Source organism: Canis lupus, chromosome X (genome assembly GCF_048164855.1).
Source record: "Canis lupus baileyi chromosome X, mCanLup2.hap1, whole genome shotgun sequence".
NCBI classification, from domain to species: domain Eukaryota; kingdom Metazoa; phylum Chordata; class Mammalia; order Carnivora; family Canidae; genus Canis; species Canis lupus.
Genome location: NC_132876.1, coordinates 73,695,869 through 73,710,998, shown reverse-complemented (window position 1 = coordinate 73,710,998; position 15,130 = coordinate 73,695,869). Strand labels below are relative to the sequence as shown.

Genomic DNA, 15,130 nt, shown 5'->3' with positions numbered 1-15,130 from the left:
CACTTCATACACTATTGGTGAGAATGCAAACTGGTAGAGCCACTATGTAAAACAATATGGAAGTTTTCAAAAAAATTAAAAATAGAAATACTATATGATCCAATAATTCTGCCTTTGGGAATTTACTCACAGAAAATGAAAACACTAAGTTGAAAAGATATGTATACCTCTATGTTTATTGCAGCATTATTTACATTAGCCATGATATAAAAGCAACTTAAGTGTCCATCGATAGACAAAAGGATAAAGAAGGTGTGATATATATTACGTGTGATATAATATCTGTATATTACACAGCCATAAAAGAGGATAAATTTATGTCTTTTGAGACAAAATGGTGAACCTAGAGGGTATTAAGCTAAGTGAAATATGTTAAACTAAGAAAGGCAAATACTGGGGTGCCTAGATGGCTCAGTTGGGTGAATGTCTGACTTCAGCTCAGGTCATAGTCTTGGGGTCCTGGAATCAATCCCTGGACCAGGCTCTCTACTCAGCGAGGAGTCTCCTTGTCCCTCTCCCTCAGCCTCTGTCCTTCTCCTGCTAGTGCTTTCTCTGTCTCTCTCATACACACATACATACATACATACATACATACATACATACATACATACATAAAAAGACCATATCGGGCCAAAGAAATGAATAAACAAAAAGTAGAATCAGACCCATTAATGCAGAGAACAAACTGATTTTTGCCAGAGTGGATGTGTGAGGAGATGTGAGAGATACAGGCTTCCAGTTAGGGAATAAAAGAAGTTTAAAAGGCACAGTAAAAGGACTATAGTCAATGACATTGTAATAGTGATATAATTGCAGCTAAACTTGTGGTGAACACAGAATAATGTATAAACTTGTCAAATCACTATGTTGTCTACCTGAAACTAATATAACACTGTGTGTCAACTATACTAAAAAAAGACAACAAACAAATAAATAAGATTCAACCATAAGAGAAAATCAGACATAATGGAAAGAGTATGTGATCTGTGTGCAAGTTCCAACTTGAACTTCCTAACCGTGAGCTCCTGGGCAAATAAATGTCCCTTTATGATTTTCAGTTTCTTCTGTAGAATGAGAGTAATTATAGCTATCTCATGAGATAGATATGGGATTCAATTACAAAATGTGTGTTAAATTCTTGTGAATTGTATCTGGCAAATATGATTTAATTAGTGAATGTCACTTTCCCCTTTACTGTCTTTATCTTCTTAACCTACAACATGACAGGCATTGTCTCCAGCCTTATTATCATCAGTCCAGAATTTTTCTTTCTTTGTGATTGTGCAACCCAGGACACCCTCTATCTCCACACATACAAACTCTCTTCTCTGTACAAGGTATCTTCAGTACAAGATGGTCCATTGCAAGGATCACCAAAAGAAAGGATTGCTCACCTTTGACCACAAACTTCACAATGTTGCTGCGCTGCTCAGAGCCTACCCGGCCTTTGGCAGCACAGAAATAGGATCCAGAGTCAGCCACCATAGCATGCTTGAAGAGTAGAGTACTCAACACTGCTACTTTGATAGGTTCTTGATTGTTGGTCTGTTCCTTGTACCAAACATAACTGATGGGAGGAGAACCCCAAGCCTGGCATTGAAGGCTAATCCTCATTCCCTGGGGCACTGTGAAGCCATAGCCACTGCCAGTCGTCACTGTGGGTTTGGAAACAGAGACTGCAAAAGGAAGACAAAAGCAGAGGCTCTGGGAAGTTATAAGGATATGTGAAGACAAGGCTGAGTCATCCTTGCTGGGTACAGAGATAATTATATATCTGCAAAGGACAATAAAAGGGGCTACTTATTAAGGAGGAGAGTAAGAAATAGGATAATGTAAATAAAAATAGCTTCCTTTGGAATATTAGGTACTGTTTTGTGTTATCAACATTTTGGATAATCCAGAGTTAAAATATATATATATATATATATATATATATATATATATATATATATATATATATAGAGAGAGAGAGAGAGAGAGAGAGAGAGAGAGAGGTTTCTTTAGGCTTTAGTGGACAGAGATTTTGGGTTGTTGGCACTTTTGGATTATCAGGGATTACCAGGACCAGGGTTTTCACGAAACTGTCAAATCAGCAAAATGTATCTTGACTAAACCCAGTATCCCTTTCACCAGAGCTTCTTTGTCAGCATCTATTTACCCTCTAATATCCTGATTAGATAGATATACTCATTTTTATGACTTTCAAGAACCAGAGCCCAAGGAGGGCAACCAGGGTGTGGATGCTAAAATTTCTGGGACACTTGAAGGGGTAGAGATTTAAAAGCCAGAAACCCTTCCCAACATTTCTTAAATTATACTATGAGAGTGATGACCCTGAGGACCCTCTGCCTTTCCACATTTCCTGATTAATACATATGACTGATAAAAGCCTGTGTACAAGTGAACAAAATTATCTGGGTTTCTAGAGGTTTTCTAGGATTACTGTCTTCTATTTGGTCTTTGTCTATCAGTGCTTTCCTACTCTCACAGTGACTTACCTTTCTGGATGCGTAGATCGATGATCTTATCTCTCACCACTTGGTTGCCACTAGGGGTCTGCCAAGTGACTTCACACGTGTAGTGGCTCCGGTCATCCATTTCCAGGGTGTTCAGTTGGAGGGACACATCTCCTGGAACCTCGTGATTCACTTGCAGGCGGCCTCGGTACTTTGCTAGCTGGATATGGTCTCCAGAGGAATCACGTAGGAAGATGGTGACTGGGTCCCAGCCACGTTGTACTAGCCACTTTACCATGACTTGAGTGTAGCCTTGCAGAGGACCATAGGTGCAGGGAATATTCACATCCCCCTTCCAAGGCCCTGTCACACTTTCAGGTGCTTCCAGGATGGGATGGCCTGAAGAGGAGGAAGAAAGCAGACATAGATGGCACACCCACCTGGGAGCTAGGATGGCAGTGGAGGACTTCAAGAGGCTTCTGAGACACCTCTCAAATTTCCTTCCATCATATTTTCAGATTTCATGTTCCCTTTTGTTCTCTGCCAGCCTTCCCATCAATCAGAAACAGTCCTCAGAAGGAAATCTCCCAGCACTGTTTGGCTCTTGACAGTTTAAAATTCCTTTCCTGTCACTGCTTTGCTTTGAGATGACGCTGGATAAGTCACTTTCCACCATGAGGACCCATTTTATTAATCTATAATGTAGAGAGTATGAATGGAATGATCTCTAAGCTTTCTTCAAACTCTGAAATTCTGTAAGTCTATAAAAAAGAACTTCTTTCAATGTTTTTCAAAGGAAGCATAGGAGCAAATGTTGAAAAGTTGTATCTGGGATATTTTACTATGTAATTATATACCTGGAGAAATGTGGGGACTACAGACCTAAGAAAGAAAGGGCCATATTCCCTGCTTATTTCCTATTGCTCCCTCAGAAAGTCTCAGTATTTAGATCCCTAACGCTAAGCTCTTCTTTGGAAGGAAGGAAGGACACAGACAAAGGACAATTCTGAGGGTGGAAATTTGTGTGAAATGTTTAACAAAAATCATTAGTTATTGTTGAATTTGAAATCTGCACTTTGTAAACTTGACCTTTTTTTCTGACATCTCTTTCTGTATTTCACTTTTGGTTTCTTTTAGGTTTCACCAAATGTATATTGGAAAATTCCATCCTGAGGAAGAATGGAGAGGAAAATGTCTGAAAAGGAAAAAGGTCTGAATAAAATACTAGAGCTGGCTGTGGTAAGGATGGTAGTAGGACCAATAGGAGATTGCTCATTAGTGTGCTGGGGAGGGAAGAATAGGGGAGAGGAATTGGGGGTGTGACAGAGCCATCATTTCCTACTAGAAATTTTCATTCATAAGCTCTTATTTTGAGGATTTTGTGTTTTATTTAACTTTAACCAGGAGTGAGGGATTGTATGTAGACAATTTCTTTATATCTGTCCTAGAAGAAGGAGGTTCAAAATGTAAGATGTGGGATCCCTGGGTGGCGCAGTGGTTTGGCGCCTGCCTTTGGCCCAGGGCGCGGTCCTGGAGACCCGGGATCGAGTCCCACGTCGGGCTCCAGGTGCATGGAGCCTGCTTCTCCCTCTGCCTATGTCTCTGCTTCTCTCTCTCTCTCTCTGTGTGTGACTATCATAAATTTAAAAAAAAATTTAAAAAAATGTAAGATATTACTGAATAAATGCCTGTTATGTAGCCCAATATTCCAAGGCTTCAGTCAAACAGATAGTAGGATGGGAGGATTCTTGCTCTCAGAATTTATTGCCAAATACTAAGTACCACTGATGTGGTGACACTAGCCTGTGTCCTCATCAGAGATTCTTAAAACATTACCAGCATATTTTGGCCAAGGTAAAAGTGTTGAGTAAAAAGAGTAAATAAACATGAGACCATGTTGTTAAATCCACCACATAGTTTCTGGAGTGTTTCAAATTGAGCAGGGAGCAGAACTCTGACCCACAAATGGGAATGCGATAGGGGAAGATTTTGGTTTGTCCTAACAATGAACTTGATAATTAATCAGAACTGTTTATTGAATGACTAAGTGGTCTGGGAGAAGTAGTGAGCTTTGTTTAGGTCTTGGACAGCATTACTCTTTAAGGTCCCTTCCACTTCTAGATGGTTCAGTGCTTATAGACTACAATGGAAATGGAAGTTAAATAATTTTATTTTCTAGGTGGTGGTGAACTTTCACCAGATGGTAGTGAGTTTTACTGTTCTATTGCTGGTCCAGACCACCATATGCATACAGACATGGATTATCATCATCATGAACACATATGTGTCACTTGCAAGCACACACATACCAGCCTTAAGCCCCATGAAAACCATCTAAGCCTTTTGGTTTAAAGTGCTCTTTTTTTTTTAATGTGCTCTTTCTTACTAATCTTCTTCCAGCTCTCCCAAATCTGCTGCCTCTCCTCTGAAAAGCGTTCTCACACTCTTTTCCTGACAAAAGGGCAGCAATCTGTTGTGAGGACATCTGGAACAGCTGAAAATGCCTTTGTTATGTGTTTGTATGTTTTCTCTCTGATCTTGGGGGAACTGCTTGTATAACCCTCTCTGGAAACTTCCTGGGGATTCTTATATAGTCCACTCTGGTCTGTCAATATTGTAAATAGCCAGTCTCAATTTTTCAGTCTTGAAAGTCACTTCTAAAAGTAGGTCACAGTTGACTCTTTCCCCTACATTCCAGAATAGGGGTATGGGACAGGGTTAGTAACCAGATTTCTAAGAATTACCTGTTTTTTCCCCTTTTATTTTTTCTTCCCCTCTCCTACCTTCTTTCCTTCCTTCAACCCTTTCTTCCATCTAGCTTCTATTCTTCCTCCTTCTTTTTCTTGTTTTCTCTTCTTCCTCCTCTTGCTTCATTGGTATCACAAAGAGGAAGTGTAGGGTAGGCACAGGGCATCACACACACAAAGACCTTGTACTCTGATCTCCAAAGTGAAGGTAACCTCAGTATAATTGACTTACACCTTCTAACTATCCTTGTGGTTCTCAGAGAGACTAGGGAAACACTGAAGAGTAGCACCTAGCGAGATCAGGAAAATAGCAAAAGACTACATGATGTAGTAAGAAGAATAACACCAATAAAAGTCCAAGGTTTGTCTTAACATGTGACCTGTGTCACCACATCTCTGTGCAACCTTGAGTAAATTGCTAAACCTATCTGAGCTTCAGGTCATCAATAAAATGGAGGTAATAATAAGCCTTCCATGGAGGGTTATTTTGACGATCAAATGAGCTTATAGCTGTGAAAGCACATAGGATAATGGCTAGCATTCAGTAAGTGCTGGATAAATGCCAGATCTGTCTCATACCTTCAAAAGAAACTTGTATTGATTCTTCTTATATTATAGAAGTCCCCTATATGTCTTCCCCAGAGTGGACAGATTGATTAGATTAGATTAGATATTTGTCAGCTCTAATGATGACCTGAAGGAGAAGTTAGCACATGAGAAGGTAAACAGCTACCCTCACCGACCTGAGGGAACCTCCAAAGTTATGGGGAGGAAATAGGCCATCGTTGGATTATAAGGCAGTTGAAAAGGACAGAGTAGCCTGTATCTACAGCAACAGGGCTGACTTGATAGCCAATATGAAATGTTGGTGAAATTAAGCAATACACCTATCTTTGCTGGAAGACTGGGTAGGGAAAATCTATTTCAGGAAAACCTCACCTCCTGGGGGAATATTCTGCCCATTATAGATCCAAGAAAACCACCAAATTTTGAGATATTTGGTGTAACAGAGCTTGAGGTACCAGGAAATACAGAATTTGAAGAATTCTAGAATGGCAGAGCTGCAAAAGCTTTTAGTTGCTTTCCTCCATAATACACATAGACGAGCTGAGAGAGAAACATGATTATCCAAAGTCATAGAAAGCAGGAGCTGAGCTCGGCCTAGAGGCCTAGAATAAAGATGCTACACTGCCTTCTTACCTTATTCATCTAATATCCACAACTGAAACTAGTAACCCCTTACTTGAGCCTACTTGACATGGCTTAAAGAATGTTATTCTAGGATAATATCCACCTAAATTCCTAGGAAAAGAATCCCTATCTGCTGGCTACTTTCTGAAAAGCCTTTCCCAGTCCTTGCTCTCATTTCTCAGGGAAAAATTGATTTTCTTCAAATATTATACCCCCACAGGAGGAAAACCAGGGCTAAGCATCGACTCAAGGGGCTTTATTGAAAAAGAATTTAAGGGAGGAGGGGCAAGATGGCGGAAGAGTAGGGTCCCCAAATCACCTGTCCCCACCAAATTACCTAGATAACCTTCAAATCATCCTGAAAATCTACGAATTCGGCCTGAGATTTAAAGAGAGAACAGCTGGAATGCTACAGTGAGAAGAGTTCGTGCTTCTATCAAGGTAGGAAGACGGGGAAAAAGAAAGAAACAAAAGGCATCCAAGGGGGAGGGGCCCCGCAAGGAGCCAGGCTAAGGTCGGGCGAGTGTCCCCAGGACAGGAGAGCCCTGTCCCGGAGAAGCAGGAGCTGCACCAACCTTCCCAGGTGGAAAGGCGCCCACAGGGAGTTAGAGCAGGACCTCAGGAGGGTGGGGATGCCCTCAGGCTCCCTGAGACACTAACAGATACCTACACGCCCAGGAGAGTGCGCCAGGCTCCCTAAGGGCTGCAGCGCGCACTGCGGGACCTGGAGCAGCTTGGAGGGGCTCAGGCGGCGGCTCCGCGGAGGGGGCTGCGTGGCCCCGGGAGCAGCTCGGAGGGGCTCAGGGGTGGCTCTGCGGAGAGGCGGCTGTGCGGCCGGGAGGGTAAATCCAACAGCGCAGGCCCCAGAGCACAGGGCACCAGGACACAGCCCAGGATCCAGCCTCCCCCGGGACAGGCAGAGGCCTGGAGGGCCCATGACAGCAAAGACGCTCCTGCCCCAAGCTGAGCAGATCAGAGGCCCCGCCTCAGAGCCTCCAGGCCCTGCAGACAGAGAGCTCTGTAGTTACTGTGGGGGCTGAATCCAGGTTTCCAGAGCTGCCACAGCCACTGGGGTTGTTCCTCCAGGGGCCTCACGGGGTAAACAACCCCCACTGAGCCCTGCACCAGGCTCCCCCAAGTGCTAACACCTGAAAATCAGCACAACAGGCCCCTCCCCCAGAAGACCAGCTAGACGGACAAGTTCCAGGGGAAGCCAAGGGACTTAAAGTATACAGAATCAGAAGATACTCCCCCGTGGTTTTTTTTTTTTCTTTCTTTTTGATTAATGATTGCTTCCCCCACCCTTTTTTCCCCTTTCTTTATTTTTCTTTCTCTTTTTCTTCTCTTTTTTCCTTTTTTCTTCCTTTTTTCTTTTTTCTTTTTCTCTTTTCTTTTCTTCTCTCTTTTTTTCTCCTTTTCCCAATACAACTTGTTTTTAGCCACTCTGCACGGAGCAAAATGACTAGAAGGAAAACCTCACCTCAAAAGAAAAAATCAGAAACAGTCCTCTCTCCCACAGAATTACAAAATCTGGATTACAATTCAATGTCAGAAAGCCAATTCAGAAGCACTATTATACAGCTACTGGTGGCTCTAGAAAAAAGCATAAAGGACTCAAGAGAATTCATGACTGCAGAATTTAGATCCAATCATGCAGAAATTAAAAATGAATTGAATGAGATGCAAACCAAACTAGAAGTCCTAATAATGAGGGTTAACGAGGTGGAAGAACGAGTGAGTGACATAGAAGACAAGTTGATGGCAAAGAGGGAAGCTGAGGAAAAAAGAGACAGACAATTAAAAGACCATGAAGACAGATTAAGGGAAATAAACCACAGCCTGAGGAAGAAAAAACTACGTTTAATTGGGGTTCCCGAGGGTGCCCAAAGGGCCAGAGGGCCAGAATATGTATTTGAACAAATCCTAGCTGAAAACTTTCCTAATCTGGGAAGGGAAACAGGCATTCAGATCAGGGAAATAGAGAGATCCCCCCTAAAATCAATAAAAACCGTTCAACACCTCGACATTTAATAGTGAAGCTTGCAAATTCCAAAGATAAAGAGAAGATCCTTAAAGCAGCAAGAGACAAGAAATCCCTGACTTTTATGGGGAGGAATATTAGGGTAACAGCAGACCTCTCCACAGAGACCTGGCAGGCCAGAAAGTGGTGGCAGGATATATTCAGGGTCCTAAAGGAGAAGAACATGCAACCAAGAATACTTTATCCAGCAAGGCTCTCATTCAAAATGGAAGGAGAGGGGTCCCGGGGTGGCTCAGCGGTTTAGCGCCTGCCTTTGGCCCAGGGCGCGATCCTGGAGTCCCACAATCGAGTCCCACGTCGGGCTCCCTGCATGGAGCCTGCCTCTCCCTCTGCCTGTGTCTCTGCCTCTCTCTCTCTATGTCTCTCATAAATAAATAAAATCTTTAAAAAAAATGGAAGGAGAGATAAAGAGCTTCCAAGACAGGCAGGAACTGAAAGAATATGTGAACTCCAAACCAGCTCTGCAAGAAATTTTAAGGGGGACTCTTAAAATTCCCCTTTAAGAAGAAGTTCAGTGGAACAATCCACAAAAACAAGGACTGAATAGATATCATGATGACACTAAACTCATATCTGTCAATAGTAACTCTGAACGTGAACGGGCTTAATGACCCCATCAAAAAGCTCAGGGTTTCAGACTGGATAAAAAAGCAGGACCCATCTATTTGCTGTCTACAAGACACTCATTTTAGACAGAAGGACACCTACAACCTGAAAATAAAAGGTTGGAGAACCATTTACCATTCAAATGGTCCTCATAAGAAAGCAGGGGTAGCCATCCTTATATCAGATAAACTAAAATTTACCCCAAAGACTGTAGTGAGAGATGAAGAGGGACACTATATCATACTTAAAGGATCTATCCAGCAAGAGGACTTAACAATCCTCAATATATATGCCCCGAATGTGGGAGCTGCCAAATATTTAAACCAATTAATAACCAAAGTGAAGAAATAGTTAGATAATAATACACTTATACTTGATGACTTCAGTCTAGGTCTTTCTACCCTCGATAGGTCTTCTAAGCACAACATCTCCAAAGAAACGAGAGCTTTAAATGATACACTGGACCAGATGGATTTCACAGATATCTACAGAACTTTACATCCAAACTCAACTGAATACACATTCTTCTCAAGTGCACATGGAACTTACTCCAGAATAGACCACATACTGGGTCACAAATCGGGTCTGAACCTATACCAAAAGATTGGGATCGTCCCCTGGATATTCTCAGACCATAATGCCTTGAAATTAGAACTACATCACAACAAGAAGTTTGGAAGGACCTCAAACACGTGGAGGTTAAGGACCATCCTGCTAAAAGATGAAAGGGTCAACCAGGAAATTTTTCTTTTTTTTATTTTTTATTTATGATAGGCACACAGTGAGAGAGAGAGAGGCAGAGACACAGGCAGAGGGAGAAGCAGGCTCCATGCACCGGGAGCCCGATGTGGGATTCGATCCCGGGTCTCCAGGATGGCGCCCTGGGCCAAAGGCAGGCGCCAAACCGCTGCGTCACACAGGGATCCCCAACCAGGAAATTAAGGAAGAATTAAAAAGATTCATGGAAACTAATGAGAATCAAGATACAACCGTTCAAAATCTTTGGGATGCAGCAATAGCAGTCCTAAGGGGGAAATACATCGCAATACAAGCATCCATTCAAAAACTGGAAAGAACTCAAACACAACAGCTGACCTTACACATAAAGGAGCTAGAGAAAAAACAGCAGATGGACCCTAAGCCCAGCAGAAGAGGAGAGTTAATTAAAATTCGAGCAGAACTCAACGAAATCGAGACCAGAAGAACTGTGGAACAGATCAACAGAACTAGAAGTTGGTTTTTTGAAAGAATTAATAAGAGAGACAAACCATTAGCCAACCTTATTAAAAAGAAGAGAGAGGAGACTCAAATTAATAAACTCATGAATGAGAAAGGAGAGATCACTACCAACACCAAGGAAATACAAATGATTTTAAAAACATATTATGAACAGCTATACGCCAATAAATTAGGCAATCTAGAAGAAATGGACGCATTCCTGGAAAGCCACAAACTACCAAAACTGGAACAGGAAGAAATAGAAAACCTGAACAGGCCAATAACCAGGGAGAAAATTGAAGCAGTCATCCAAAACCTCCCAAGACACAAGAGTCCAGGGCCAGATGGCTTCCCAGGGGAATTCTATCAAACGTTTAAGGAAGAAATCATACCTATTCTACTAAAGCTGTTTGGAAAGATAGAAAGAGATGGAGTACTTCCAAATTCATTCTATGAGGCCAGCATCACCTTAATTCCAAAACCAGACAAAGACCCCACCAAAAAGGAGAATTACAGACCACTATCCCTGATGAACATGGATGCAAAAATTCTCAACAAGATACTAGCTAATAGAATCAAATAGCACATTAAGAAAATTATTCACCATGACCAAGTAGGATTTATCCCCAGGACACAAGGCTGTATCTTTGGGAAGATACAGATGCAATGAAATGCTGAGACACCTGCACCCCAATATTTATAGCAGCAATGTCCACAATAGCCAAACTGTGGAAGGATCCTCAGTGTCCATCGAAAGATGAATGGATAAAGATGTGGTTTATGTATACAATGGAATATTACTCAGCCATTAGAAACGACAAATACCCACCATTTGCTTCAGCGTGGATGGAACTGGAGGGTATTATGCTGAGTGAAGTAAGTCAATCGGAGAAGGACAAACAGTGTATGGTCTCATTCATTTGGGGAATATAAATAATAGTGAAAGGGAATATAAGGGAAGGGAGAGGAAATGTGTGGGAAATATCAGAAAGGGAGACAGAACATAGACTCCTAACTCTGGGAAACGAACTAGGGGTGGTGGAAGGGGAGGAGGCCGGGGGGTGGGGGTGAGTGGGTGACTGGCACTGAGGGGGACACTTGACGGAATGAGCCCTGGGTGTTATTCTGTATGTTGGTAAATTGAACACCAATAAAAAATTAATTTATTAAAAAAAGAAAAAAATTAATTTGAGAAAGAGGGGACAGTACTGAAGCCCATTCTGGGTATAGGAACTGGACTTGGAAGAGCAAAACCTGGGGCCTATGTAACAATTCTAAAGAAAGGAAAGGCTTTCTGGGCATAGGCCTATTTATAGAGCCAATTCTGGGTCCCTTTTTAAATCTTCCTCTTCTCACCATAACATAAAGTGAGCTCTTCCCAGAATCCCACATCTCCATGTCTGGCCTCTCTCCCTCTCTTTGGTTGACTCCTGGATAGAATATTAGCTTAGATAATAAGTGTTAATAAAATATTTACAATGTTTATAAAATAAAATTTATTTTTTATTATCATTTATGTTCATATTTTAAAAAAATAATTTATTTTTATTATGATTATTTCAACATGTGTCTTTGACCTAGCAGCTGATTCTGGCCCCTAGAAGCTTTTTAGAAGTGAATCTACAGTTCTAAAGTGCTGCTCAGCTGGCAGGGTCCTTTGAGGCCAGCCAAGCTGACCTCCTCACTGTAAAAATAGCCTAGAAACACTGAGATCCAAGGAGAGGGAATGTGTTAATGGTCCAGAGCTTCAGGTTTATAGTGTTGAACACTCCACACAAAAGGAAGACCTGCTTCCAGGTCTAGAGGACTTCACAGGCTGAGGAGGAAACAATATACATGAGAGCACTCACATGTAAACATACACAATTTACCTTTAACATGTACAGGATGTTACCCTGAGTCCCAGTCCTGTCTCTGTATGCATTAGCTCAAGCTAACAGATTTGGAGAAAATAGAAAGGGGTACTCTAAACATGTTAGAGAATGAAAATATTTTATCTGTTAAAGAAAGCACTATTATTTAGTAGTAGTAACTCTGCCACTAATTCTCTGTGGCCTGGAGCCCAGTTTTTCCCTCCCAGGAGACTTAATTTAATATCCCTTTTACCTTTAGGTTCTAGAATTTGATTTGTCACAGATAGAGTAGCACAATTTGAGTCAGCTATGAAAAGCTGAGTTCTTATCACATAGGAGACACCAAGCTAACATACATCTGGCCTCTCCCTCTAAAGATATGGAACAAGCAGAGATTCAGCAAGAACACCTTGGGGTGTTCTTGGGTCTCACTTAGCTATTACTTAGGCTTAGCTACCTAAAAATCTGTCTCAATTCTCATGGATATAAAAGAAGATGGAGAAATACCCAAGGACATAATGTTTCTATGGGATAGTCAGACCTCTTTTAGGATATATATCCAGCATTAATTTCTCAAAGGTAGCCTGGAAAAACTGGTCCATATTCACACGGAAGTGAGTTTCCCCAGGAGGTGGTAAGAAACAAGACTTGTGAAGACCAGTTGAAGGAGTTAGGGCTTGTTTATCTTGGAGAAGAGATGAATCAAGGGGACATGATGTCTGCCCTCAGAACTCTAAAGGGTTGTCACAGCATCGAGGGAGTAGATATGTTCTATGTGTCTCCAAGGAACACAGTTGCAGACTTAGGATAGAAGCCACAAGGAAATGAATTTAGTTAAATACAAGGAAGAACTTCTTAACATTTGGAACTGCCCTTGTATAGACTACATAGTCTGGAAAAGTGGCCAATTCTCAGTCACTGGACATATGTGAACAGATATTTTGAGCACTGTTCATAGCAGTGAAGAGTGGGTTTAGGCCAATTTTAAGGTCCAATCTAGCTATTAGACAACATTCCTTCTTTGAAGGTTATGCATCTTAACAAGCATCAAGACCTGGAGACAGAGGGGTTAAGGTATAACTATAGAATTTCAGGTGAAAGAAAATGGAGGAGGGATTTGGGTGGCATTGAGCACCTTCTTAATGTCCCAGAGATATGGCAAGTACTAGAAAATCATGTGGATGTTTTTCAAGAGAGGATCCTTTTCATTTTTTCCCAAACTTACCTCCTGGCTTCTTCAGCAGTCTTCACCTACTCAAAGCTGAAAGAGTCTGCAGCACTATGTGAGAACACTCGCCTATTCAGCAGAAATAGACTTTCCTCAGTAGCCATTCAGTTCCAACCCTCCAGCCTTTTTCCCATGCCAGCAGTGGCAACCAGTCCCCTTCTGCTGCCTTACCATAGGTAACCACTGTTAGGTGGCCCAGGAACAGGAGGCCCAGTAAGAGCCCCATCACAGCCAGAATCCCTTTTGTCCTTTCTTCTAGACTCCTGATATCAAAGTTGCTTAGACTTCTGATGGCTGCCAGCGTCTGTGCCTACTCAGTTCCCTTCCTCCTCTATATCTCTCACTTGGACTCCCAGCCCCATCTCACATTCTCCTTCCTTCCCTATTTCAGCACAAGTCACATGAGCACCTCTTCCCTCCCCTGCCTGGGATTGGAGGTTCAGGGTGAGTGAAGCAATTCTTCCCCCTGCTAGGATATTGACTTGACTTTCCATGGAACCAATAGGTCTCTCTGGTCTTTGGTCTCCCAGGCTGTGTTTATTTTGAGTTTCTTCCACAAGACTCAGAGGTTTGAGGGGGGTGACCTTTGGGATGAGTTTTTTCTCTCCAATATAGGGGTATTTTCCTTTTTGGTGGGCCTGGGAGGAGAGATCAACATTGCTGACCTGTACAATATTCAGCAGTCAACTTCTGCGTGATACACCTATGCAAATGAACAGTCTTGGGAGTTGGTGCCTGTGGCTTCAGATTTTAAGAGATTAAGCGTATGAAAGAGCTTTCTACAAATTAAGGCTTAAATAATTGGCAAGCCCGTGGGTAAAGTTGCATGAGGGATATATACTCCCATATCTCATATTCAGAAAGCTCTTTGAATCACTTTTCTCCAATAGCTCTACCTCTTTGGTGGTAAGTGTGCTCATTAGGATTCTATTATTTATTTCTTTAAATATTTTATTTATTTGAGAGAGAGAAGCAGGCTCCATGCAGGGAGCCTGATGTGGGACTCGATCCCGGGACTCCAGGATCACACCCTGGGTGGGAGTCAGGCACTAAACTGTTGAGCCACCCAGGGATCCTGTTTATTTTTTAAAGGGAAAGCTAAGCTTAACATCTAGTGTACTCACCCATTCACCTGGTAGTGGTATGCTCTATTAGGTTGAACTTTTCAATTTCTGTCTGGCCTGGTGATTGTATTTTTGAACTACCTCTGGCCTCTTATTAGGACTTTCTAGATGTGAAGGTAAAGAAATGTCCTAGGAAACATGCACAGCATTTCTTTGGGGAAGAATTTCAATCATACAGTGGGATCAGTAGCCCTGAGAAGAACATTGAAGAGGAAGTCAGGAAACTTGGAGAAGAGCCTGGCTCTGCATCTACTTCATTCTGAGAATTTGAGCAAGTTAAATCTGAACATCAGCTTCCTCAATTACAACCAAGGCACTATTAGATTTGATGTTTATAGCATTTCAGATTTTTAAAAATCAAACTACACAATACATACAATAACAACAATAAAAATGATAGCCACTATCTTTTTTATTGGAGTTCAATTTGCCAACATATACCATAACACCCAGTGCTCATCCAGCCAAGTGCCCATAAGTGAATTCTTTATAATTAAGTCTGATTTTGATTTCTCTCTCTCCTTCACTGCCTCTCTTTCCCTTTGCTCACTTGTTTTGTTTTTCAAATTCCATATACAAGTGAAATCATATTCTATTTGTCTTTCTCTGACTATTTCATTTAGCATTATACTCTCTAGCTCCATCCATGCTGTTGCACATGACAAG

At 41.8% G+C, this 15,130-nt stretch overlaps 1 protein-coding gene across 6 annotated transcripts in view; it reads right to left on the bottom strand.

Moving 5' to 3' along the window:
* The window catches only part of VSIG4 (V-set and immunoglobulin domain containing 4), a 60,000-nt gene extending 46,293 nt beyond the window's left edge, over positions 1-13,707 (bottom strand). For 2 of the 6 annotated variants that reach the window (XM_072818180.1, XM_072818179.1), the window contains exons 1-3: positions 13,512-13,707; positions 2,499-2,855; positions 1,395-1,676 (exon numbers count right to left, since the gene is read on the bottom strand). In XM_072818180.1, coding sequence (XP_072674281.1) covers positions 1,395-1,676; positions 2,499-2,855; positions 13,512-13,566 — 694 coding nt within the window. In that variant the 5' untranslated portion in view covers positions 13,567-13,707. The remainder of the gene's footprint in view (positions 1-1,394; positions 1,677-2,498; positions 2,856-13,511) is intronic. The other 4 variants (XM_072818181.1, XM_072818178.1, XM_072818177.1 and 1 more) reach the window with 3 other exon arrangements.
* Positions 13,708-15,130: the final 1,423 nt, after the last annotated feature.